Source organism: Anomalospiza imberbis, chromosome 5 (assembly GCF_031753505.1).
Source record: "Anomalospiza imberbis isolate Cuckoo-Finch-1a 21T00152 chromosome 5, ASM3175350v1, whole genome shotgun sequence".
Classification (NCBI taxonomy): Eukaryota; Metazoa; Chordata; class Aves; order Passeriformes; family Viduidae; genus Anomalospiza; species Anomalospiza imberbis.
In genome coordinates, this window is record NC_089685.1 from 43668394 (window position 1) to 43696172 (window position 27779).

The following is a 27779-nucleotide window of genomic DNA, read 5'->3' on the forward strand; positions in this document are numbered from 1 at the left end:
TAAGAAACACTCAAAGAATCTGTGAAAAGGATGTAAGCATCTCACAGCCTCAGTTCACATCAATATCACCTTAACAGAGATATACCCAGACTCCTGTTCGTTCATCTGCGATTTCCTTTGCCACTTTTTGGCCCATGCCCAACTTAATACCATAACCCTCTGCTTAATTTAGCATCCCTTCAGATCTGCCAGCAGGAAAACCTACACAAGCTCTCCTACAGCTGACTCATTCAAATTGAATTGGCTCGTTTAGACATCTTAAGTAGAAAACATATTGACCAACTAGTGGTTTAGTAAGCCTTCAGATGAGTATCTCCTCTGCAAGTGTAAATGTGCAAAGGGGAAAAACAAAGAGGAGTTTAGAACAGGTTCTTGATAATTTTCCTTATCTACTGGCACAGATAGATGCTGCAGATTAAATTTCTCCTTGACAAATGGTGTGTTTGTCTAAGGTTGAAGAACTGACTTCATGCAGAAGTTTCTGGTTTGTATTTTGGCTCATACAGGAAAGGCCACACCAATTGCTCTTGCTTCATACCCTACTCTAGGTCTTAGGCCCCTCCACTGCATGATTATTATCTCTGACTGAACAAGAGCTTAGGTTACTTTTATAAGTAACCCAAAAGCTTCTCCAAGGCTGCAGTTGGATCTCTGCATCCCTGTGGCCCTCCATGGGCAGCAGGGGCACAGCTGCTTCACCACGGTGTGCATCACGAGCTGCAGGAGAACCTCAGCTCTGCTGCCTGGAGCACCTCTTGCCCCTCCTTCTGCACTGATCTTGATGTCTGCAGAGCTGTTCCTCTCACAAATTCTCACTCTGCTCTGCTCCGAGCACAATTACATCTGTGCAATAAGGGTTTTTTTTTCCTTCTTCTTAAATATGTTATCACAGATGTGTTAGTATCATTCCTGATTGGTTCAGCCTTGGCCAGTGGCAGATCCATTGTGGCAGCTGGCATTGGCTCTGCTGGACAGGGCAGAAGCTGCTGGCAGCTTGTCACAGAAGCCACCCCTGTAGTCCCCCCTCACAACCTGGCTACACAAACCCAATACAGTTATAATATGCTGCTCCCATGAAGGGAAGCATTAAGCAGCATCCAGAGAATTTTGCTATGTCAGAGATGCCAAGGAGTTGTGCATAGCTCCAGCATTTCATCACAAAGGAGCATCTCCCTGGGCAAGTGGATCAGATGCATTAGTGGGAATCCAGCAAAGCAACATTTTCCCTGGAGCCCATGGACATATCACTGCTGGCTGCAGCTGATAGCGTCCCATACAGATCCCCAAAGAGTTATAACAGCATAGTCCTGTTCTTGAATCTGTCATTTCCTCATTGTGAAGACCAATAAAAAATGGCCAGTAACTTTTAGACTAAACGAAAATCTAAAGCAAAAAAAAAAAAAAAATCTAAACAAAAAGAAGCAAGACTGAAAAGCAGAACTAGAATCCAAATCGGCAAACCCAGTTTCAGTATTCAAATGCCTCTGTCAGAAAAAGAATCCTTCTCAGAAAAGCTTTTTAAAAACTGCCCAGCATTTCCTTTCTATTTTGTCAACATGCAGTTACAGTAGAAAATTGTCTTAACTATATAACGAGAAAAACAGTTATTTCAAGTATTACGCCAAAGATAAAATGCCTGCTAACATTAATGCTACCTATTACTTCTTTGTAAATGAAAGGCTATTTACCATTTGCAGAAAACCATTTCAGTACTAAACTAAGGTAACCACATGGATTTAATAAACAAAACAAATAAAACCTTAGGTGGTCTTGAAACTTCAAAACAGGGGAAATATCAAAGTGAAGCTACATAAATTAAGCATAAAAAACAAATCTCATTTACTAGTAATATTTTGTACGATTGTCTGTGGATTCATAAATTCAGAGAAATTTAGCATGCAGATGAAAAATAAGGAGGAGGGAAGCATGAACTGTAGTGGAAAAGCAATCTTAAATTAATTTAGGATGTGTTCTGCCTAACACTGTTGAAGATCTAAATGAGAGCTCTTTAAATTGTAGATGTAAAAACAAGTCCTGGTGTGATTCACGTTCTAACTTCAGATCTAACATGACATACCGAAATACGTAAATGTTGCTTAGGATAGCAAAGGAAGCTCCATTTGCTTCCCTGGCTTTTTTATAAATTTTGATTGGGGTGCCAGAGTTAGACAGCAATCCTTTGTAAAGTCTAACATTAACAGGCAGACTACCTTGTTTACCCTCCCTTCAGTGCCTGAAAAATAAAACACAGTACAACAACAGGATAAAAACACCAGTTATGGAACTGACAGCCAAGAGAATACAGTAAAATGATTTGCTGTTGTCTGCTTAGATTTTATAGAAGTATCATAGACTAGTTTGGGTTGGAAGGTATCTTGGAAAATCATCTAGTTCCAACATGAGCATCCGTTCATGCTGGAATCAGTTCAGTCATGAACTGATTATGCTGTTTTCTGGTCTGCTGTGTTAATAACAAATATTACACTCTGAAGCAGTACAGAATAAACTTGTAGACTCCCTTTCTATTTCCATAATACCAGTAGAAGCTCAGCTTTTCCAGTACCCAGATAGGTATCTCTAGAAGAATGTGTTGAGGATAGGAACTCCTATTTACTTCAGGGGCTTTGAAAGGAACTGGGACTACTTTGCCGCTTCAAGAATTGGGTCACTCATGAGCAAAACTCCATGCACTAACTCTCAGGGCAAAGCTGGCTCTCAGAAGCGTATGCAGAATTAAATGTTGCAAGATGAGGCTGTGGTCCAAGCTACTGCTTTGCAGGAAAGAGAGAGGAAAAATCAGAAATAGAAAAGTGACAGGCAGGGAACAGTCTGCAGAAATGTGCTCTGATGGCTGTCCCTGGGACAGGAGGAATATGACATCCCATCCCATCCCATCTAGCACGTGGTAGAACCTGCTAGCCCACACAGCTAGACTGTTTTCACGTGACAGCCACCGTATGTAGTTCAGTCCTCCCAGGACAAAAACGGAAGCAGAACACTGCTTTTTGGCAGTTTTGGCAATCAGAGAAGTCTGAAGTCCTAGGAGGGTTTGCTGTTCTCTAAGAACAAGCCTGGCCTCACTCATTTAAACAAACCAGTCATTCTGTGAAGTACATGAGGCTTATTCTAAACATAAAGCCTGAGAAAGAGGTGTCTGCAATACATGCAGAGCTCGGTGATTTTGCAAAAGGAAGATGACCTGTTGCTGGACATGTTCTTTGGTCAGAATGAGATGTCTTGCAGTTAGGATGCTGACATGCTTTGCTGTTTAGCTTCATCAGTTTAGAGCAAGAGGAAGATCACTGACAGTTTTATAACTGGTTTATAATTGAACTGTTTTATAATTGAATTGAAATTAAACTAGAAGGCAAGGTAGTGTGCAATGCACTCCAGTATGAGATGTTCAGCCTCCTTTGCAAAGATTTATAAGTGACATTTCCTTACACAGGCTATATTGGTGATATGGGCATGAGGATTTACTTTGCCTGCATGTTGACTAGAAGTTTGGTCCTCCATGGGTAGCTGCAGGCAGTGTTAGAATATGAGTATCTCTTTGCATCTGGCAAGAAGAAAAATTGTGCAATGATTCTCTTCCACATCCTCTGCTACATTTTGCAGATTTTGGATGTGTTTTGGAGTCACTGTACAAGAGATAGGCAGATGGGCTATGAAGAGCTCTGAATTTCATGGGAATAGTTGTCCTAGACACTTTTTGCTGCAAAATTATGGAATATTTTTGCTGACCAGAGCAACATCAATTCTTGCACAGTAACTTCTGCTGGGCACTGTCATGGAGAAAGATAATAAAAATTTGTTAACATTATTGTACTTCCTACTTGAAAATGTTGCACTTGACTGATTCATACAGAGGTTACTTTTGCTCTAATTTTTACAGTCCCACTTTTTCCTGCTATCAAGATATTTTAAGATAAAAGCAGCTTCAATGGAGGGTCAGATGACTTCTCGGTTTTGAACATTATATCCTCTTCTCAGTAAGGCAATGGGCCCTACACGCATCCTCACCCAGTTTCCAGAGGCACCTAAAAGATAACACCGAAAGGCATCTTTGCTGTTTTAATTTTTTATTCAAAATTCAGCAAAACTATAATTTACCGTAAATTATCTGCATGCAATCTGTACTTCATATTGTGTTGAACCTCAGCCAGCAGTGACAGAGTGGGAGATGAAGTAAATCAGTTGTTCCATTCAACGTGGCCCATCCTGCCCCCAGCGCGCGTTGGATGGGCGTCCATGTCTCAGCAGCACAGCTGGAAAAGGACAGGTTTTTTGTGTGCCCTGCAGGACTCGGGAGAATGCCGAGAGCCTTTGTTCTACCTCAGGCAAGAACAAGCTCTAACCAGGGATCTCTGACCCCTCAACCTTCTCGCTCAAGGAGGCATCGGCCGACTGGTTGACGGGGGTGCTGTTTAGCGGGGCGGTTCTGTGGTGCATTTGAACGGGGACAAGACGGGTTTCCAGGCTCGCAGCGGGCACTGCCGGAGCCTTGCGGAGTCTGACCCACGCCCACACCCGGCATCCGCCAGCGGACCGCGCCACCGGCTGCCGCTTAGCACCTTCGCCGCTCTTCGCCCACTACCCGCGGGGGGCTTCAGCCGGGCCGGGAGCGAGGCAAAGGGAGTGCACGGCGGCCGCCCTGCCCCGGAGGGCTTCCTCTGCTCCGCTGCCCCGGAGAGGTCCCCGTGCGGGTCTGGGTGCTGAGCGCCGCCGGGCGAGGTGGGTCTCGTTCTCCACCGCGTCCCACCACGCCGCTGCGAGCGGCCGCCCCCGGCAGCCCGGCGGCCGAGGTGGGCTCCCGCGGCGCCGCCGCCGCCCACCGTCCGCGGCAAGGCGGGCCGGCGGGGCCGGGGGGCGGAGGGGGAGCGGCGGCGCACGGCGGCTCCGTGGCTCGGCAACCCTCCCGGAGGAGCCCGGCCCACCTCTCCTGTGCAGGCACCCCCTCCTCCCCGCCCCGAAAGAGGAACTCCCCGCCCGCGCAGCCCGGCCGCGGCGCAGGGAGAAGCGGCGGCAGCGCGCCCGGCTCCTCCGCGCACCATGGCGCAGCAGCGCCCGCCGCCCGCCGCCGCCTGAGGCGCCCCGCGGCGCCGAGCCGAGCCCGCGCCCATGGCGGCGCCGCCGCCCGCCCTCAGCTGGGCGCTGCCCCTGCTGGCGGCGCTGGCGGGCGCCGCCGGACCCCAGAGCTTCGAGCTGCTGGGGGCCCCCATCGACAACATCGAGGTGAGCGGCGGCGCCGTGCTGGTGGCGGGCGGCAGCTGCCTCTACGAGCTGGGGCCCGACCTGCAGCGCCGCCGCCGCGTGGTGCCGGCGGTGGGGCAGGGATGCGGGGAGCCCCCCGGCATGCGCAGCAACCTGCTGCTGCACTACGAGGAGGCCGGCGGGGTGGGCGTCCTGCTGACCGGCTGGACCCAGGATGGCGGCGCCTGCCAGGTGTGGGAGCAGCCGTCCTACCGGCAGCGCTTGAACCAAAGCGAGGTGGTCAGTTGCCTGCCCGACGGCTCCACCGCCGGCGTCGTCTTCCAGCAGGCCGGCGCCTGGTACCTGGCCGTGGCGGCCACCTACTCAACCAGCGCTGACACGAACCACCTGCACTGCGAGCCCTCGAAGTCGGACAAGGAGACCGTCATCACGGTGCGCAGCATGGTCAACCTGAAGTCCAAGGAGGAGCTGGGCATCATCAAGCGAAGGGAGGAACCTTTGCACTTTGTTGACGCGCTCCAGTGGAGGGATCACCTTTTCTTTCCCTACTACACTTTGAAGGCCAGGTTGGGCAATAACACGGAGCCACCCAGCATGGCTGTCCTGCGCCAGCTGCGTCCTTCAGAGGGTGGCCTTACTTTGCAAGGGCACGTCTATTTGGACTGCGGGTGCAGGAGCCTCATTATTTCCTCCAGCCTTGTCCGCCAGGGTGAGCGGGGCTGGTGGGTGGGTGTGTTCCGCCACAGCCACAGCACCAAGGCGTGGAACAGCACTGCCGTCTGCATCTTTGGGATGGAGGAGATGAAGGAGAAAGCCTGTGCATCCACACACTTCAATATGAACGGGAAAAGCTGTGTAAGTCTGGGCATCATTTGCTAAGCTTTCACCCTGCACGCCCTTGTTGACACTGTTAATTGTTGTGGCTGGTGTCTCTGCATGTGTCATGGTATGTCCCTGACCTGGAGGCACATGAAGTTTGTGAGAAACTTAAGAGCCAGACCAGGCTTTGCACATCAGCCCTGGCTCTGTCAGCTCTCGTGATTTCCCCATCTTGTTCTGTTTCTAAAAAGCTGATTCTTTACTAGATTTTGGTATACTTCCCACCTGCCTGTTGTGAAAGGTACATCTGAGGGAGCACCTGAGGGCATCCTGGGTCAGACCTGAGTCTTAGGCTTCTCCCTCGATGTGTCCTTTTCAGCCTAGGATTAGTCTTATTTCGTTTTATTTTCCATACAGCCTAGATTAGGCATCTCCTATCTTATTCTGTGCATTCACATCTCATGTCATTGCAGCTACATCAGAAATTAAAAAAAAAAAAACCATCAAATTTGCTCTGTGCACTGGGCTGTGTGCACTGTTATCCCTATCACTCACTAGTTATCTGTGGTTCCTTGTTCAGTAGTAGGTATTTCCCAAGCCTCATACGATTGGCCTTGCTTTGGAGGGCTCTCACAGCCACCTCCCCAAATCCTTGTGTGCAGGAGACAACAATAGGTGATATCTCTTTGTTGTTGCAGTGGTTACATTTTCACAGACAGTGGTATCCCATGGAGTTTCCCATGTCACCTACTTCAGTAACACTCTCTTCCGCTCCTTCCTCCTTTCAGGGTGAGCTGGGTGCACAGAGGGTGGGATAGGCGAGGCTACTGGTTTTGCTGTGGCCTCAGTAGTAATGAAATTACCTAAACATTATATTATATAGGAAGGTAAAAATGTCATTCTGATTAAGAAGGTGCTTTTGAAAGGCCTGTCCATGCTTTTAAATTAGACTCAGAAGACTTTCCAGAGCTGTGGCAAAAGGACCACTGAAAAGTATCAAGGAGAACCATAGGGGATCAAGCAAGGCAGCATAAAGCAATCCCTAAGCCCTTTGCAGTTCCCACACCATCCAGGGTCTTTGCAGCTAAACTGAATCCTTAATGTATTACAATAAGAGTTTCTTTGAAATTCCTTGAAAGAAGCGCAGTACATTTACTGGCACTCCTTGGCTTTCCAAATCTAACTCATAGTGGAGTGCAGTGCTGATATTTTTTCCAAGCAGACTACCAGAGGGCATGTGTGATTCAGTCTGGTTATCTCCCTACTGAGCTGTGAGACTATTGCCAGTGTTAGAGGACGTGGTTGTGAATGAGAACCCCGTATGTGGGTGAGACAGCTCTGCTGAAGGAAATAGTGAAACTCACTACAGAGCCAGAGCCAATCCTTTGATTTCCAGTGCTAGCTTACTGTGTGATTTCTGTGCTCCCACAAGGCAAACTTCCAGAATGAATTTGAAGTCTCATTCTGATCCCAAAATACCTATTTGCTTGTTGGAATTTTAGTTTGCATTGTTTGTTCCTAATTACTCATGAAGTTTCTTAGCAAAGTGCTTTCTGAGCCTGCTAAACAAAACAGAAAAAGAATGCTTCCTGGGCAGTAGAGCCTTTCTAAACATTTTACAGAACCTCATGCAAGAGATTTCAGAAGAGCGTCATAGATCTCACAGAGTAACATAATGCAGGTAAGGTGAGGCATATATTTCTGTGGACAGGGTAATTCCATCTCCCCATTGCCTCTCAGGGCCTGAATATGAAAAATCAATGATCCACTTGTTTCAGGATTGGTCTGATTCAGATCAGACTCCTGTGACTCCAGAGTTACTTTCATGTCCCAAAAGGCTAGTCCCTCCTGGAAACTTAGATTATATTTGGATACAATGTTGAATAATCTCAACTGTAACAATCCTTAAAAGGATTGCTTACTTAACCTTATGTCCCAATCTATGATGATGTTATTGATTATAATATTTTGACACAAGAAATGCAGTTTGCCACTGAGAGAAAAGTGGTATTTTAGTATTTTGTGAGATAGCAGAACATGTGGGTCCTGTGAAGTAAAGTGACCTATAACATTACATGGCTAATTAGCTCTCTTTTAAAAGTTAATTGTATGTGCTTATGGTGTATAAACATAGAAATAAATGCATGTAGTTCAGCTTTAATATTTTTTATACTACAGAAGGTTAGGCTAGGCTATTGCAGAGTAAATTTGGAGATGACAGGCCCATATGCTGCTGCTTATGGGTTGTTTTAGACCAGATCCTTCTACCGTCTCTCACCGAAGTATGGGAGTCCCTGCAATCATAGAATATGCTGTTCTTGTGATGCCTCAGGTTTTAGCTTTTATATTTTCAGATTCTGTGCTGCCTTAGTGTGTACTTCTGAGCTTCATATTAGGGGATAGTAAGCTGTCTTCACAAACTAGACAAAACAATTCCTTCTTTAGCTGAGGACCAAGGACAAATTATCCAAATCTCAGGCCCAAGAGCATAAACAATGGTGGAATGAAGATAGAAAAACAAGAATGATGGGACTTGATAAGCTAAAGCTATAATTGGACAATTAACTCCAATATACTAATAGACCAGAACTTTAAAAAGTGTGAGACCCTGTGACCAGTTGTCTATTTTTTGTGATGATTTTGGGTTCATCTTGGGTGTAGCCCTGGCTGGGCTCTTGTGCTGCCCAAGGTGTATCCACTGAGGCCTTCTAATAAAGACCTACTTTATTCTTTAGCTCTGTCTAGTCTCTGTTCTAGGTCAGCCTTCACAAGGCATCACTTGGACTCAGAGCTGACAGGAAGATGGAGTGTGGCATGTCCATCAGTGCACAGCTTGCAGCAGTGGCTCTGGCCAGAAGCCTCATAGCATGGAGCTGTCAGGAGTACTACGATGTGTAGGAATGGCAGCAAGCAACAGTCCTCAACACTGCTTTAAACTCCAGTCTTTTAAGGACAGTGTTGGTCTTGAGCAAAGGAATGTGTTGCAGCATTATGAGCACTGTGAGTGCAAGACCTCTCTGGTGCTTGTGGTGGATGGACCATGCTGAATGTCAGTCTGGCTTTTGCATTGCAGATACCACGTGTTGTAGGGTGCTGTGGGTCTTAGTCGTATTTGCTGGGTACACTTGAATGCAGGAGCTCAGGTGTGATGTGATGAGAAATGTGGATCCCAGACATGGACTATCAGTTTATGTAAGAATTGGAAATACAGGGATTTTTTTCACTGCAGGAATACAATTTCTAGTAAGCATATACATTAGGGAGTAGTGGCAGTGTGTTTTCCTTCTGGTCATCCTTCAGATTTCTGTTATTATTCTGATAACCTTTAGGCAAGACATCCTCTTACCCCTCTCCACTCACGTTGCATTTCTCAATAGGACACTGCAAGAGGGGCTTAGCCCTGGGTATTTATGGTCCTGAATTCCCTGTCATGCTGTTGCTGCATGTTGTACTCCGAACTCATTCCTGTAAGGTACTGAGCTATCTGGGCCTAACCCAGTAAAGCACTTAATGACATAATTAACATTAGGCATATATAAGTATTTCCATCATCTTCATACCCATACATTTAAAGGAAAGCATGTACTTGAGTACTTCACTGGATTGGAACCAAATTGCTCTGCATCCTGTTAGAACTCACTGTAGGTGTGTAATCTCTTTAGCTTCACTTTACCTCTTAGGCCAAAGTTCTCATTTGCATTAAGTTTTAATGCTGGATATCTATCATTGAAAACTAGTAATTTTTAAGATCCTTACTTAGCAACTTTATCAGAAAGTATGTGGCTGCTACAAATTCTGTGGAATTTCTCCACATAAGAAGTAGGAAAGTCCATTTTTGTTTAGTGCAGTAGTGTGCATAGTGTGCACGAAGAGGTTTGTCCTACTTGGATGTGTTTATTCAGGACACTGGCACTACTTGATTCCCAGAGACAGGATTCCTATCTAGCAAGAGGCAAGTGGTGTTTTAGTTGAAACTACTCTGAAAACATTTTGCAGTTTTATATTCAGCTGTTTTTTCTTTGATTCATGTGTGTCTTAGTTTTGAAGATATCTACTTACATGCACTATCAGGGTGTATGTGTTACTGGGCTCTCTAGCATATCCTACATATACATAAGTGCATCTTCTTCACAATTTCCTTAGTTAATAAATGTGAATTTGCCAAATCTCATTCTCAATTTCATTTCAGAAACCTGACTGAGTACTTACAAACACAGGAGGAATGCTGGAATTTGTCACAAACTTGCTGTGGGAGTTAGTGAACTTTAAGAAAGGCTTTTCTTCTGTTGTTCTGTGACAGAATAGGACCTACAAGGATCTCAGGTCTCTCACAGACAAGCCAGGATATTGTGAGTCACAGGCAAGTAGATGAGTAGGAAAAGTGTTCCAGTTGGAGAACATCAACTGGGGAGAGATGTAGAGTGTTACCTAACCATGATAATGACAAATCTGGAAATTGGTTTTGCCATTAAAAAAGTTGCATGAGAAGAAAAGGACTCAGGGTGATTCAAGGATTCACAATTTTTCGGGTAGAAAATGCCAAAAAAAAATTTATTAGGCATATACCTGTAAGAAAGAGAATTGCTGTAGTTTATATTAAGGTGTTTATTATGTGAACAGGCTAAGTAGTTGTGATAGTTACTAAAAAATAAGCTATCTTGGTTGGATTTTCATCTGTTATTTAATGCAAGGAAAGAGTTGTAACAGTCTCTTCTTTGAACGTTTTCATTTTTCAGTGGTTGATACATATGAGGGTTGGTATGTATCCCTTAATTTATCAAACACAGTTTGGAATCCTAGGACAAATCCTAGCTTGTGTAAGCTCTACCAAAATGAGATTTTGAAGTTAACAGAGTCACATCAGTTTAATTAGGGCATTTAATTTACAGGAACAACATTTGAATTTGTGGTAACTCATTCTAGAGTGATTCATGGCCTTTTATTTAAGGAAATAATTACAGACTTTTAAATATAATTTTATATCAAAATTGATCCTGTAATTGATTTTATAGTAGTACAGTCAGTCTCCTGAGTATTACAAACTTCTAGTGTTGCATCTGATGTTTGATGGGTTTCTAGAGTTAACATTTTTGAAGTGAATATTTCTGTCTCGTTACGATGAGTTTTCAGTTCATCCCTCTTTAGTGTGGGACGTAAGCCACCAAAGACTTGTCAACTCTCACACTCCAGGGATGGGGACTGCACAACCTCTCTGGACAACTTGTTCTGCTTGACTGCCCTCGTAATGGTGCTTTTTGATCTCCTATTCTCTAGAAACCTGCAGTGTTTCAGTTTGTCTCATTGTCTCTCATTACCTTAGGTACACTTTGGTTAAGAGCCTTGCTTTGTTTCTTTGGTCCCTCTGAAATTGTCTCTTCTATAGGCTGAACCAGCCCAGTTTTGGAAAAGACCTGTAAGATCATCCACCGCAGAACCATGTCCCTAAGCACCACACCTACAAGTCTTATAAATACTTCAGATTGGTCAGGCATGATTTATTCTTGGTAAATTTATGCTGCCTTTTCTCAGTCACTTTGTTCGTGTTCTTGTGTCCAGAAATGGTTCCAAAGAGGATTTTCTCCATGATTCTCCCAGGAAAAAAATGAGACCTAACGTGTAGTTCCCTGAAAAAATCTTGGTTTTTTTGAATATTGGTGCGGTATTTGTCTTTATTCAGTTGGAGACTTTACCTGATCTCCACACCTTTTGAAATAGCAGAGAATAACCTTTCAGCTTCATCAGACTGTCTCTCAGCATCTTCCTACAGATCCCATCTGTCTTTCCTAAAACTTGTAAAATCTGAGATTTCTTAAGAGATCTCTGGCTTAATCCTCTCCCAGTACTTGTAGTTTCTCTCATCCTTGAACTCTGTGTACAAAGGACCGCAAGATGTTGCTAGTGAAGTCCAGAGCCATGTCTGCATCTGCTGTCAGTAAATCTCCTGAGCTATTCAGCAGCTGGTGTGCATTTTCATTGTTCATTCTTTCATTGCTCATGTGGTAGTGGAAGCTCTTCTTTTTGTCTATACCATATTTTGCCAGTTCCAAAACCAGGTGACCCTGGGTTTTCCTAACACCATTCCTGCATGTCCAGAGACTTCCTCCTTAGTCCTGCTTCCTCCTCCTGCATGCTGTTGTTCTGCAGTGTAGTTCAGTCATGACTTCCCTGTTTAGCTAGAGGCCATCTTGTGGTAGGTCTGCTTGTTTTCCTGAGTTTTGTGCTTGACAGAGATTGTCCTAAAAGGCCTGCTAGCTTACTTGAGCTCTATTTCCCTTCAAAGCTGACTCTCAGGGGATCCCACTGACTATTTCCCTGAAAACACTGAAGCCTGGTCTCCAGCTCTCTGCTTGGATTATCACATCTTCAGTCAGTTCTTCCTTGGTTTTGAGTAGCAGATCCAGAAGAGCATCACTCTTGACTGACCCCACAGGTTAACATAGCCTGGAGTCCCATCTTATTCACTTTTCCCCCAGATCTTTGTAGTCCTGATCTGCACTAGGCCATGGCTTTGATGTCCGCATGGAGGTGCAACAATGGGTAGTGGTCCAAGGAAAGGGGAATTACCACAGTCTTTCTGCAATGGGTAGGGTCCCCTAAAAAAAGCCCCATCCTGTTGTAACAGTATGACTGTTTAGCAAGTGTGTGCCTTCATCCCTCATGGTCACCCACCACTTCCTTTTGCTCTCTGCTAACACGCTGTTCAAGCTCAGTTGGTTTCAAAGCCTTCCTTAATGGAGCTTGTTCTACCTCACTGGTTATTAGGACACTTTACCACTTCTGTGAACTTAGATCTGAGGGCAGAGAAGGACTGTTTCTGCTGATGCAGGAAGTCACTAGTCTCTAGCTTCCCCATCTCAGGAGTCTCCATCAGCATCTCACTCAACCATAGCCGCTGACTGTTCTTCCTGCCTTGCATCATGAGCCTCAGGATTTGCCTCTGCAAGGTCTCACTGAAGACTGATTTTCTGGTCATCCTCGATTTTTTGCAGGCTACTCATGTTGTCAGGCTTGTCCACTTAACATTGCTGGGCAATGCACAAATCAAAAAACTTCCTGGAAATAAAATTTTGGAACGGTTCATGTTCTCATTCCTTAGCCCTAATAAAGGCTTGCTGCATGCCCCAATATTTGCCCTCTGATATAGTAAAAATTGATGGAAGTGGTTAAAGCATGGTGAAGTTAAGAAAGAAGAATAAAGTTCCAAAAGTTCTTTCTCCCTAGGAAAAGCATCTGTTGTTTCAGTGTTGACTATTGCTATATGGTACTTACAAATCTTGTGTCCTTTTGTATAGCTGCATCTGTTCTTTCACTCGGATGCTCAAACCCTTTATTTTACTTTTTGGACAGCTGCATATGAGTGCTGTGTGAGCTAAAAATGCTGCCCTTTCCTCTGAGGCACGCAGTGTAAAATAATCATGAGGAAATCAAGACAGAAAGTAGAAGTGTGAATATGGTTGCTGCAGCTGGAGTCATATGGAGATACATCTGAAAATGAAGTGCCAAATAGAAAATTAGTATAAATACCTTCCATGCCAATAACCAAACAAGTATAGGCTGTAGAGGGACTACAGAACAGAACAGAGGATGAAAGTGAAGAATTAAAAAAAGGAGGTCTTACAGAGTGGTGTTATCTTTTCTTTTGCTTTTCTTGCTTTTGTATGTGCCTGATAATGTTTTAGGATAGACAAACAGATGACCACGGAGATGAATGACTCTTCAAGTGTAAAGGAAGCTTAGACTGTAAATGCATTTTTAAGAATGGATTTAGCTGTGAAAGAAGCAGCTTGGGAAGGCCCTACAGTGCTGTAACCCCATTAGTCACAGTGGAAGAGGTAAAAGGGCTTGTTAAAACAATAAATGGATGTGGAAAAGGGGTGACAGAAGGGTGAAAGCAGCAGCTGCACCCTGGAGGAAATGGGCAAACTGGAGGAATAGGTTGCAAAAGAGAGAAGGCATTTTTTTTTGTGACTGTCCACCATCTGAATTCCCCCCGTTCTTACACGTATTAGCTCAATGTCGCATTGACCCTCCCTCTAGCAAGCAGAGGAGGGGGAGGAGACTTCCACACTTGTCAGTATTGGTTCCTCAGTCAGATGAGGAGGATGCACTGATATGACACTGGTTATTTTATTAGTATGTGGGTCAAAATAAAATCTGGCAGCAAAGCTTTTCAGAAACCGGGTGAGTACTCCTCTTTTCTGTGATCTTGTTGTACAGAGTCTGTGAGGAACCTAGTGTAGTTTATCTCTCTTACACTACTACATGGTGCACTGCAGAAAAACTATTCCTAATTTTGGTGGAAATGAAAGTGTGGAAGCTCCACTTCCTCACTCCCTAACCTGAGTTAGGGAGTCATTGAGTGCACTAGTTCTGGAGTTTTGTTACTTTCTGATCTATTACAAAGTGAGTTATCTTTTTCCACCTTAAAATGCTTGCAACCACACCCTGCCCCACTTCCCTATCTAGCACAGACGTCCAGGGTACTGGCTTCTCATGGCCAAGTGAGTTTTACCAAAGTTCTGTGCCAGTGCATGACACTTCCTTGTGTCTTGTTCCTGCTGCATGAAAAAAGAAATAGTGACTTTAAATATGAAAGTTAATAAAGTCTTCTTTTATTCCAAGTGGCTGTTCTTTCAAGTTAATTAAAATAATTCAGATGACTGAAGAACATTATAATTGACTTAGGATTGCAGTTCAGGAAAAAAATATTTCTAGTGGAAAGACTTTTTGGGATTAAGCCAGCATCATAGCATGCAAGAGAGTTGAATTCAGCTGTTACCATGTTATGGATTTGACAAATGCCTTCACCTCACTTCTAAATGTCAATTTTGATGGTCCATTCCACACTTTGTTTTGTGCATTTTAGTGAAATAGGCTCTTGCAGTCAGAGCGTTCCTGTAGGTTTAGGAATCTGTCCTAGAAGCTGTAATTCTGGATTTTGTAAGCTAACCTACAGGTTAGCTTCTTGTTCCCAAGAAGCTGGTCTTACCTGAGCTCTTGTCTGCTACCTCTCCATGCCTACCACTCCTTTTTGCCAGCACTGGTGTTTGTGCAGCCACATGTTCATATGATGAGGAGCATGACTCAAATGAAGATGTAGGTAGGTAGATTTACAGAGGATTTCCTAGGCACATCATTACCTTAACTAAGTTCACTGGAAAACATTATACAGGGAAAGTGAAGTAAAGCTTGGCTGGGGTTGGACCCATTTAGAGAGCAGGTGGGATCACACCTTTGGCAATGTCTACCACAGAGATTGACTTAGAGCAATTAGAAGACTTTAAATCCAAATTACTGCTTACTAAGTGGACACATGGGCTTCTAGGGATTTCCCTGGTAAATGGTCCTATTCTCACTCTTGTAGATTTCCTTTCAACAGTTGATCATCTACAATCAGAGTTTTTTGGTTTGGTTTTTCATTCTACAAGATACAGGGATTTCCTGCATGATGTTTTTTTCATGAGCTGCTTGCATGTGTTTGCCACTTAATTTCCTCCAGGTGGGATGGAGAATTGAGGGTAACGTGTTGATTTTAAAGCTCACACAGCTACATTTATGTTCTCTGTGACATGAACTTTATATTGCTTTATCTCATTTTTATGTTTATGTAATACACAGGTCTCTACTTCCTCTAGTGTCATGGAAGATGAAGGTTTGCATTTTTATGCACACAGACACTGTTTGAAGTGTCTCCTTTCTCCATAATATTTGCATGCCTTTGAAAGTGGTTGATGAGTGTATCTAGTCTTCAGGTGATGGCAAAGCATTGCCTCATTGAGAAGAACTGGAAATTCAGAATAAACCCAGGGCTTATGTCCCAAAAAAGAGAAATCCTATTGCAAAGTAACTTACTGCTGCTACACTGAGTCTGTATCCCACTGAAGTCAGTGATTTAACTGCAGCAGATATAATATTTGTTACAGACATAGCTGGTTGTCACATATGAAAAACTAGCTTTGTGTGTAATTTCAATAATGTGTTCCTCTGAAATTGTATCAGAATTGGAATGCTACTCAAAGTGTTGTCTAAAGTTGGTTCTCTGAGAATCTTTCCAGGGGTTCTTCTTTTCCTCAAAGTTTTGGAGTATAGGTGAATGATTTTTTAATATGTTTTTCTTATATCTGATTCTCAGGAGGCACGATCAATCAAGAAATTACCTACCTTGATTCACTCTGGATTAGTAGCTGTTTATGGCACAGTTGTTTTGAATCATATAGTTCTCTTTTTGGGAACAGATGATGGACAGTTACTGAAGGTAAGCTGAGTGTGGCAGTTCTTCCTTTCTCCACCAACTGCTGTTGCGTTCGAGTGGGTAAATATTTCCTAGTTTATTCAGTCTATTATAAACAAATATGATGCCCTGAATCTCTATATTTTGTTTGTGAAATAACTGCTGTATGGTCATTTGGAGAGCAAGATAACTTTCAAAAGCAATTATGTACCCTGCTGAGATTCAAGTAAACATTTCATTAAAACCCTAATGCCCAAAGTATTAATTCACAGACTGTGGAGTTCTCAGTTATTCTGCCTTGTTTCCTCCTTGCTTTGATTTTTCCAGTAGAAATATTGTTAGATTTTGGAAGAGCGTGTGTTTGTTTGTTTGCCTGTGTGATGTGAAAAGCTGTCCATTAGAGAGAAGAGTCAAGATTCATTTTGCCTTGGCTTCTGAATAGTTGACCTGTGCTAACTTTAATCCATTGCTTGAAAGTGAAAGTCATCTTATCTCATTATCAAACATTTCATCCATCCAGTCAAATGTCTTTTATGCTTTATTTTTTTCTGGGTTTTGTGAAAATGTGCATTTCCTGCCTACACTGCAAAGGATGACTCTCATTCTTTGTCTTTATTAAGCAGACATTTGGAGAGGAATATAGTAGAGACATTGAAAAGCTTTGTCCATTTGATTTCATTTTGCTTTTGATAATGAAAAATGAAATTGAAGTCTTCCATGTCTCCTTAACACAGTGGAGACAGTGAACATATTTCCCTTGTTTAGTCATGAAAAACCAGCATTGGTGTGCTTATTGACTTGTAAAATGAAGTTTCTGGGGTCTCTGGTTCCCTTGAATTCTATGCAAAGGGTGGTGGAAAATAGTAAAGTTGGGCAAGGTAGGAAAAAGAAATATAACCACAGGTGTGTACTTAGAGAAGCCACAAAGAAATTTGTGTAAATTCCTTTTTACTTTATGGGTGTCTGAATGTTAGTTTGTTTTCTGAAGGCTAACAGTTGCTTCTCCATTGATAGGAGTAAAAGGTTGTAATTTTGGGACATAGACATTTCTTCCACGTTCAATTTCCAAATCAGTCAGTAACAGGCTTGGTGGAAGGCATGTTTCATATGCTAAACCAGTGCCAAATTCAGTGCTAAATGTGTCTGGCATGGATTTTGTTGAAATTCTGTTCTTATGGTCTTTTCCTTCATCCTTCTCCAGTGTGAGAACCAGTGCAGTAAGTGAATTGAATCATGGCACAGTAATTAGTCTCAGAAGCTTTGATGTAACTGAAATTAGGCTTTTGTTTAAGATGTTGACTGATCAATAAAAGAACATGGGAATAATTCAATTACACATGTTTTAGGCTATTCTTAATGAGGATATGAAATCAAATTGCCCAGAGGTTTTATATGAAATTGAGGAAGAAACTTCCATTTTCCCCAAATTACGACTCGATCCAGTGAATAATAACTACATCTATCTGTCCTCTGCCAATAGGGTAAGTACAATATTTAACAAAATAATAAATTCATATAAACTACTGCTTTAAGGATTTCTTCCACTTTTAAGTCAAGCATCGGTTTGTGTCAGAGTTAGACTTTTAATATGCAAACTGCTGTCACCACCTTTCCATATAATATCTACTTATGTTGTCCAAGTTTAGACTACATTCCTGCAGAACTTGGAAGAGCTTCTGCTGTCATGGTGCTGCCCAGTGTTGCTATGACCCAGCAATACCCTTAATTCCATGGTTATTTTATGCTATTCTGCCAAGGGAGTGTTTGTTTCTGTTTTTCCTGGAGGCAGGAAAATGCTGATCATGCAGAGCCAAGCCTAGAGATAGCAAAAAATCTTGTACACTCTTTGGAGACAAAGCAGTCCCGATGTTGGTAGGTCAGTGTTTGCCAGTCGATTAAGGATTTTCTAAAGTGGAGAAATCTCTTAATTTGAGAGATGGCTTTGAAGCCTTAGTTCTGCTGAAATCAGTAATAATGCTGTAATCAGTGATAAAATTCCCATTGTCTTCAGTTAGACATAGACTTCAGAAAAACAAAGCAAAAGGACAATGAGAAGTGAGCAATGTGTGTGCATAGTGAGGCCAAGGAGTTCAGCAGTGGCTGAGAGCTGCTGCACGCGAGCAAACGTGTGGGAGCAGCACGTTGAGCAGTGAGCTGCTCCCAGGAGCCAGTACATACAGTTGTTGCAGCACATCCTGCAGCAGGGCTACTGAGCAGCAATCAGAAAATCCCTTTGTCTCGCCAGCAGTGGGAAAGATGGCATTGAAAGCTTAAGGGCTTGCTGTCCATCTTGGCCGAACAGGATTTCACCCAGCACTTAATTACCATCAGTTAAAATAAAATCACTTTTCTGGCAGTGAACATAGTGTTTTAGCCTGCTGTTATAGAGCAGGGGTAAGTTAGTAGGAGAACCCCTGACTGATATAAAACATCTATCACAAATATAGAAGGAATCGAAGTCTCAGTCAAAAGTATACACAGATATTCAAAGACTTGAATTTTCTTTAGCTTTGATAAAAGACCAAGTTGTTATAGAGCTTAGGAATCAACGCACTTCTCTAATCATCTCTTGGAGCTGAAATAAGGCTTCTACATTGTCTTCTTTAACTTCATAGTAATCTAGGATTCTGACTGGTTTCTGAATTGATTATCTCACACACTTTCAGATAAATTGAATTTTACAATATATGGATGGAAAAAGCAGTAAATATAATTTTGCAGGAAGCAGTGTGTCCTTGTTTCTGTTGACAAAATATAGGAACTTCTAATTCTTGCAAATTTGTGAAATATGGTTTGAATTATTTTTTCTTACTAAGATCATTAATTCACATTGTTATTAATCACATTATTTGTATCTGTATTCAGTATTTGTAATCAGCTTTCTCTTTTTCTTTTTCCTTTCCTTTTCTGAAAATGGCTGGCTAGGATATTCAAGCTGAATGTACAAGTATAGATACATACAATATAGCCACAATTATCTACATTTACTTACTGAAATGGCATTTTCATGCATGCTAAGCAGTTGCATGCGTTTGTTCTAGTGTGCACATGCAGTAACCTGACATGGTGATGCAAACACAGATGCATTTTGTTATGCGCATGCATTTTTGGATGCACCTTCATCAATCATTTAAATATCTCCATTCTGAGGAAAGGAAAATGGTGTTCTGCTAAGCAGAGCATTGTTTGTAAAATGTACCTCCTTTCTATTATTATCTATATTTCACTATGCTGATCAGTCTTTCTTGCATTAATCTGCCCGTGCTGGCCTTTGAGTAGTAGAACCAAATTGTTATTGTCAGAGGTGTTTCATTATCTGATGGCAAAATACAGTGTGTGCAAAATAGGCTGAATATTTCTATCCAAAGGTCTTCTGGCAGAGGGGAATCCATAAGGAGACTTCCCCAGAGGGATTGTGCTTGGTTGCTGTCAAATTTTTAATGGTAACCTTCATGTTCCCTGTTTATGGAGGCTGTATTAATTCAATGTGTTATTGCATTCTTTGGTTTCAGGTGAGAAGAATACCAGTTGCAGATTGCGGTAGATATGCTTCTGAGCAAGAATGCTTATCTGCAAAGGACCCCTACTGTGGGTGGTGTTCTTTCAATCAAAGGTATCTTTTAGTATTTTAGACTGTCATATAAAAGCAGAGCATTATTAGTTAGTGTACATTTTGACTGGCTTGAGGCTATTCAACATCAAAATTGTATCTACTGATTTTTTGTGGAATCAGTCATAGCCATAAATGTGAGACACTTTCTTGTCATGTGAAAGGCAACTTTTGAAAGCCTTTGTAACCCTCAGATTTTTGAGATCTACCCATAAAATATATGTTGGACTAAGAATAAGACATAATTTTGCTTTTAGAAAAGATACTTTTGTTTTCCAGATTGAGAGATAAAATTTTATACTTGTGCTTGAAACATCTTAATAGCATCTTGCATATGAGAACAAGAAAAGAGTGCTTAGTTGTCTTTCGTATTGATAGTTTGTTTTCTTTGGACCACTGACTTTGGTTTAGGCCAAAGGAGAATTTCTTTCTAAATACTTCATTCCCACATTTCAATCATTAATTTTGACACTAACTTTGAAGCAGGTTGGAAATCTATTTTACATCTGGGGCCTGGACTGGAGAAATTCCTGGGTCATCTAGGCCTAGTCTTAGCAACTGCAAGCAACCACATCATGTAAAACTAAAAATTTGCAAAGTACCATCCTAAATTTAAATAGGCTTTTTGTCCTTCCTGCCCTGGTTGTGCAGATTCCTGGCAGTCTCATTTTTTGCTGGTTAAAAATATGTCTGGTCATTTTTGTCATGTGTATGTTTGTGGACGGGTTATAGTTATTTGTTCTGGTGTTCACATCACCTTTGCCTAAATAAGTTCCTCCCCCACTCCCTCACACTCACCTCTTCAGTGTTTTTGTGAAAGCAGTCTCTCTCTCTCTCTTTTCATTTTGGTGTGCTGAAACACTGAACTTCACTAAAGTCCTCTCACTTGAAACACTCCTTTCTTACCTCCACTTCAGTAATCCTTCCATGAAATTCATGCATCCTCTTAAGATAAGGATGGCCAGGACTCTCAAACTGTTCCAGAAGAAATTTCAGCTGTGCCTTGCTTAATATTGTTTAATCAGTCTATCCAGAAAGCACCTTAGTGTGTTCTGGGATCACAAGCGTCTTTTTCATGACAGCATCACACTGATGGGCCACAATCATCCATGATCAAATAATGCTCCCAGGTCCTTCTCTTTCTTTGTTGTCTTTCCAACTGATGAGTTTCCAGTCTATAACACATATGGGTTGTGAGATTTTTATTGCTCCAGGTACATGTTCTTGTACTTTATGCTTTGAAATGTCATTCCATTTCAAGGTTATCCAAGTTTTCCTATGTGATATTCTTATCTTCCTTTGAATGTTAATGTTCCCCATCTGTATCATCAGCAGATGTCAACAGTGTAAACTTTTTTTTATGCCAATTTGCCAGTGATTAAAATCTTAAACTAAAGTGCCTATAAGATGAATTTTTGAGAAATTCCACTAGTAGCCTCTTCTAGAAGGTTAATACTGCTCATTTTGATTTGTTACCCATTTGGTGTTAGTGTGATTTTGCTGAAGCTCTGCTACTTTGTGTTTGCAAAGGTAGTTACTGGAAGAGAGTAGATACTTGTTCTGTAATGCATTTTCTTCAAACTCTCTTTTGCTCCCTTGATAGAAGCTGTGTATGTTACAGTGCTAAGCTTTTCAGGCTTTTAATTGCCTTATAAAGAGATTGTGAATAATTCTTATTACTCAGTAAATCCCCTGTTTATGAGGGGAATCACGAAAAGTTTCTGTTTGATTGAAACAGAAATAATTTACTCTTTGGGAGAAAAAATTAATTACTGTAGTATGAGTCCTGTTCAACACCCACATAATTTTTTACTGTTGAATACTTAATGTCATTAAATATTTGGCTTTCTGAAGAGACACCTCTGAGTGAAACTTTAGGAAAAGAGGAAGAAGTTTTTAGCCAATATTTTAGTCAAAGTCCATACGTGTCCACTAAAGCAGTATGTTCCATAATAATTTTGAGATCAATGATATTTTCTACTTTTACAGGGAAATAAATTTTCTGTAAAATAAAATACACACTCCAGTTCTTACATAAAATTTACTAGCAGTGCTCGTTTTCCATTTTAAGGATAGTGTGAATTAAAATCCAGAACTTTAATGAAAAAATGTGTGCATCTCATTGCAAGTGAAAACAAAATGAAACAAAATGTTTCTACTGTTCCTATTTCTACTCTTTCTTCCATAGGGACATATATTAATTCTCCTTTTCACTTGCACTCATTCAAACCAGTCATAGGATTGTGTGATTTCTCCTAATGTTTCTAGGTTTTTTATAGATTAATCAGATTTACCTGAATTATGCTGAAATACAATTCAAATACAAGATATTGATGTTTTACATGCATGTTTTCCATATGGAAACAACACAATGTATTGTCTAACATGACCAGAGTTACTTTTGCATGTAGTCAATGTGTGGGACGTCAGTGGACTTCATTCAGGGGTTGGTACATTGAAGAAAGAAGGAGGCCTCAACTTTCTCTGAAAGCATGTTCTCATTCCATGAGGAAATCAGTATGCTTTAGCAGGACAGAGAAGGCAAGTATGTTAGGACTTGTAGTTAACAAAGATTAGTGCAGCAGAGACTTAAGTAAATACAAATGAATCAGTATGCATACGTGTTGTGTTGTTATAGTGAAATAAGAGGAACTCAGTTCCAATCATGTAGAGAAGTCTTCAGTACTATAAAGAACTAGTTTGCTGTAGAATAGTAAAAAAAAAAAATATTGACTCTGCTTTTCTCTATACACATATCTATGCATGTCTGAAATCTGGTCCAAGGGTTTCATACCCTATCCCTTCAAAATTGTATAAGGTCCAGTTCACCTTTCCAAGAAAGCCAAACTTAGTTGTCTGAGTCTGTATGTTAATTTTCAGAATCCTGTGGTTCACAAATAATATTTATCTGTTATATTAATTCAAAATACTTGCAATCAATATCAATTTTTTTAAAATAGGGGTATTACAGAATAATTTCATCTTTAGGTGAGTGCAATTATTTTGCTCTTAGCCTTTGCAGGGGAATTTTGAGAATTTATGCTGAGGGGCATCAGATGTGACTGATTCCTATGAAAATGACTGCTCTCCATAGCATACTGTTAGAGTGTTAAAGGTCAGCTTTGACAGCAACAAAAGATGCATTTTTCCCTCACATAAAGACAAGCATGACTCTGGGTCCTGGGTGGCATTACTGGTTTTGCTATTAAACTCTTCATTGCAAATGCAGAAAACAGGTTTGCTACTTCTGTTCCTCAGGCAGTCTTAAGAAAGCAAGTAGTTTCTTCCTGGGACAGTTGCAAATATTCAGCTTAATAAACAGTTTTCTTTTTTAGTATTTCAATATTAACATCACTGAAGTGCATACACTTATTTAGTGCCAAATACTGCAAGTGGGCTGCCTTTCATCTTTACCATTATAATCCTTACCCTGTCAGAAACTGTAGAATGTCTTTCTTTTGTCTTTCCTCATTGCCAGTGTGAACTGCCAGCCTGCATGTATCTGGGAATGTTTATGCACATCTGTTGATGACAGATCCGTCTTCTCTGGCTCTAAACTGTGGTGCTAATGAACCTTTGTGATCTCAGTAGGGTAAAGAGAGATATAAATGAGACTGAAATTCGCCCTAGCTCAGACAGTTTGAAATATGTCAGGCTTATATAGTCCCAGTTTATTACAATATCATGATCTGAATGTATTCAGATGCAAAACCCCACCAGGTTCTTGTCCAGAAGGAGCTCAGTTTCCGGAATTAGACCACAAAGGAAGTGACCTTGTCCTTTACTGCATTCCAATTGCCAACATCTCGTTCTGCAGAGAAGATGACTTTATGGTTCCTAAGATTTGTGGAGTTATTTTGGGCATTTTGGAAATGTGGGGGGTATTTTTGTTGAATATGTTGTTCATTTTGGAGGAAAAACACTTTGTTTGTGAAATACGTTTTTCACAGTGAGCTCCTAATGAAAAAAGCCCATACTTTGCAACTGTGAACTCATATCCAGTTTGTAGCAAAGGAATGGTTCATGCCAGGCAGATGTCACTGTTCATAGGATTGAAACTATATATGCTTCTACATTTGGTAGAAAAGGAGAATTAAAACTATTAAATGTTACATTTAATTATAAATATTCAATCTTAGTATTAAAATATTAAGATATATTCAGTTAGCACTTATTGTCTTTAATTGCTAGCTGTATGAAATTATTTGGAGTTAATCTATGAATTGTTCATTAACTGTTGACAGGAGACAGCATTTTAAGGATTCACCTTTCAAACTCATTGATTGTCCATCTAATTTGTATGCCTATGTTGTCTTTTTCTTATAACATGTTTTTAATATGTGTAATCTTTGTAGTACTTATGTATCCCAGTGTTTCCTCATTCTTCCTTAATTTTTTGTTGCACAGTGTATTTCCTATGATTTGGCATCTCTAACATTTGTATTTACTTTGAGCTATCCCAATTATGAAGTGAATTTTGTACTTGAAGACAGAGAAATCTATTTTGGACTTTTTCAAATACAGTGTTTTTTTATCCAAGTGCACTGACAAAAAAGGGAAGGATTACCATTCATATCAGTGGGTGACGAAGGAGATTAGGGAAGAGGACGCATCTCATCAGCTATGCACATTCATAGTATAGCTTTACATTTGAGCTTCACTCCCATCCCTTCTTATACCCTCTCGAGAGAACAAGCAGTTTCCATAGTGTGGTTCATTTCATTTTGGTATGAATGTCTAAAACAGGGTAGGTGAATTGTACTCTAAAGAACATATTTCTCCCAAAAGAGTGTGGAGGGGGACTGGGGCGCAGCGAGGGGATCAAATCTAGATCTGTACAATGAAACAGTCAAGTTGGTGATGATGAATTCCAGGCTACCAATTCCACTGTTACTGGCCAAGCATCTCATATTTGCTTGAGTCGCATTGACTTAATGAAAACCCTCAAGCATATATCAATGCATTGTAATTAATTTTGATAAGCAGAAGATTTTACTGATTGTTTTCCTGAAGCTTTTTGTAGTTATAACCGTATTTCTGTAAAAAAAAAATCAGTAGTCTTCCTGTAAAAAAATCAATAACATTAAATAAGTTGAAGTACAGTGTCTGAAGTCAAAGGCACGATAAGGAGGCTAGTATAATTTTATGTATACTTTTAGGTGCACATTAAAAGAAAATTGTACACATTCAAACAGCATAAATGGTTGGTATAACATTTCACATGCACCTGATAAAGATCTGAAAATCCTGCTAAGTTTCCCTGCCAAATATCAGGTATGTACACCCAGTTTTATGTGTGTTTGTTTATTGTGACTTAAAATATGTAATTTTGTTGCTTATTGCAGCTTGTGTTCTTTTCTCACCATGTTCCATACATTAGTTCTATTACCCCAACAACTGGCAAATATCTTGGAAGTCTTAGTAAGCTCAATGTGTAAATTAGATAGATGTTCTCCTCCTCTCCTATGAAACGTATCCTGAAGCTATGCTTCATGGTACTGAGTCAAAATTTCAAATATTTACTATGCTAACATTGCTTGGAAATGTTTCCAATTGCATCACTGTATCAGCTATTTTAATATTTCCAGTAACTGTATATCAAGTGCAGTATGGAAGTTCTGAGCTTTGTAACAAGTTAGAAAACATTGACTGGGACACATATGCTAACACATATTCTTAAGTGCTTGATACTAGTCTTTACTCTGTATCTGTTCACAGCACACGCAGCCTTGAATATTTGATTATCAACTATTGTGACTGGCCACTTAATCTGCACACTATTGTTTCTGATTTCCTGATTGAATACACTAATGTAATCGTATTTGTAAAGCACTCACAGCCAGAAACAAAGGATAATTCATTACAATATAAGTTCTGTTTTATAATTAAGTGTTCTTTGGTTATGGATACAAATGATCTCTCTCTGTGAAGAGTCTTACTTAAATATTTTTAAAGGAATATAACAGCATATAACACAGCAAAATTCTAGTTTTAAACTCCAAAATTATTTAAGATTGCTTGCTAACATACCATACAGATCCATTTAATTTCTAGAAGTAAGCAGTGCTGTTACTTTCAGAATTGCTTTCTGTATCGCTTCTTCAGTTGGGAGAGTTACTCTCCTTTGAGAGTTTCCTTAGTGAACTGTCTGCTTTTACCACAAAAATTTTTGTTTTGTGCATTTCATTGTTTGTCATTTTCTGTAAAGACAAGGTAATGACTTAGCAAGTATAACAAAACCCCCATTGTATTCTTGTTTTTATTGTTTTATAGGTTGTTGTGACTGCAAATGTAAGCAAAATCCTTACTTTCTGTATGATAAAAATTGTAACAACTGTTGAAATATTTTATGAAAATGTAGTGCTGAAAAATTCATCCTGTTTCTGCAATCTAACCACTCCGATGATAACTGATAATGGTATGTTTTACTATTAAATGTATTTAATGCTTAGTCACTGTTCTTTAATACTAGGGAGTACTGTATAAATACAGGCCTACTGAGTATGAAAGTATGTAATGCTTTTTATTAAATGTCACTGAAGAAAAATAATTAATATTTTGTCAAGTGATGTGAGTATACTCACAGTGTTCTTGGTGATTAAAATTTTGTTAATATAGAATCCTTTGTAGAAGTAATAACACGCATTATCCTGTGACTGGAAGCAGCTTCTTCAGTTGACCCTGTGGCAGTGCAGTGCCTTAGCATTAGAATTATTTACATGGTATCATTAATAACTGCCTAAGGAAATTTAACTGCAATGACAATCAAGCTGGCTGGACCAATAGAAACAATGTTGGTCTAGTGCTTTGCCTTGACAAATTAGCCCATCTTAATTCTTCTCTAATCTGCAAACAGAATTTGTTTTTCCAAGAAACTGTACTAGCATAAATAAGAGGAGAATCTAATTATGAATGTCTGTACAATAAATAACATTTAATTAACTGTTTCAACCTAATTTAGACACTGTGAGAAAGTGATTGTGCAATACAGAAGATTAGCAGAAAAATAGATGGTTCAGGGGCAGTTTGGTGGGTACATCCTTTTGACTTGATTTCATTCATCCTTCTGAATTATTGGTTGAATCATTTTGCAGTAATTCTGACACTACTTTGTTCACCAGTAGTTCTTAGAGTTAGATACCTGAGCAGTTTGTGTTGGATGTGTGATGCTTGTGATCTGGTTTGTGTATCTAATGGACAGCTACAAGTTTTAGAATGAGGTGGTAAATTACTGAATGTCTAGATTTTTGAGCTGTTAGGCTTTGGTCTCAAGGATCAGATCGTAATCCTTCATAATAGAGTCTTATGTGACTAATAGTAAGGCAACATCCCCCTTGCATTTTTTCAAGAGTCTGTATAGAAGCACAAAGCTTTTCTAACAGGGATCGGCCTTAAAACTTCTTAAAATTGCTTATGTTAGAATGCAAGAGTTTTAATCTAAACTGAGGAACAGATAGCAAACACAAGGATTCCCACTTGTTTTTAAGTAACTTGAAGAGGAAACAGAAAACAGACCTTGCCTATATTTCTTCCTCCATAATATAGCCCAAAGGACATGGAATACTGTCCATGAATCTGATTCTCCTATAAAAACCTTGGTACAGGAAGAGGAGTGAAGTTTACCAGGTATTTTCAAGGACATGTTGTTCTGAAGAGCTCAGTGCTACAACGAGCTCTTTCTCTCAGGGACCCTTGCCCCTGAAGAAGGTTCTTTGGAATATTTGGATCTGAGGAAGCTGTATGGGGAAAACTCCTCCAGCATCACAGAAGTGATGTGTCAAGTTCCTGTCCAGCACTGGGAATTGAGAAGGAAAGACTGTCACTAGAAAGTGACACCTGGAGTGATATCCATGAGTATTTTGATCTATTAAGCTGTCTTTAGTAAACACTGTTAGTGGATTTTTA

At 40.7% G+C, this 27779-nt stretch overlaps 1 protein-coding gene across 1 annotated transcript in view; it reads left to right on the forward strand.

The window, feature by feature from the left end:
- The first annotated feature begins 4846 nt into the window (after nt 1-4846).
- The window catches only part of PLXNC1 (plexin C1), a 70927-nt gene continuing 47994 nt past the window's right edge, over nt 4847-27779 (forward strand). The window contains exons 1-6 of the mRNA XM_068190388.1: nt 4847-6069; nt 16166-16288; nt 17611-17745; nt 19777-19877; nt 25034-25148; nt 26148-26292. Of these exons, the coding sequence (XP_068046489.1) occupies nt 5122-6069; nt 16166-16288; nt 17611-17745; nt 19777-19877; nt 25034-25148; nt 26148-26292 (1567 nt within the window). The 5' untranslated portion in view covers nt 4847-5121. The remainder of the gene's footprint in view (nt 6070-16165; nt 16289-17610; nt 17746-19776; nt 19878-25033; nt 25149-26147; nt 26293-27779) is intronic.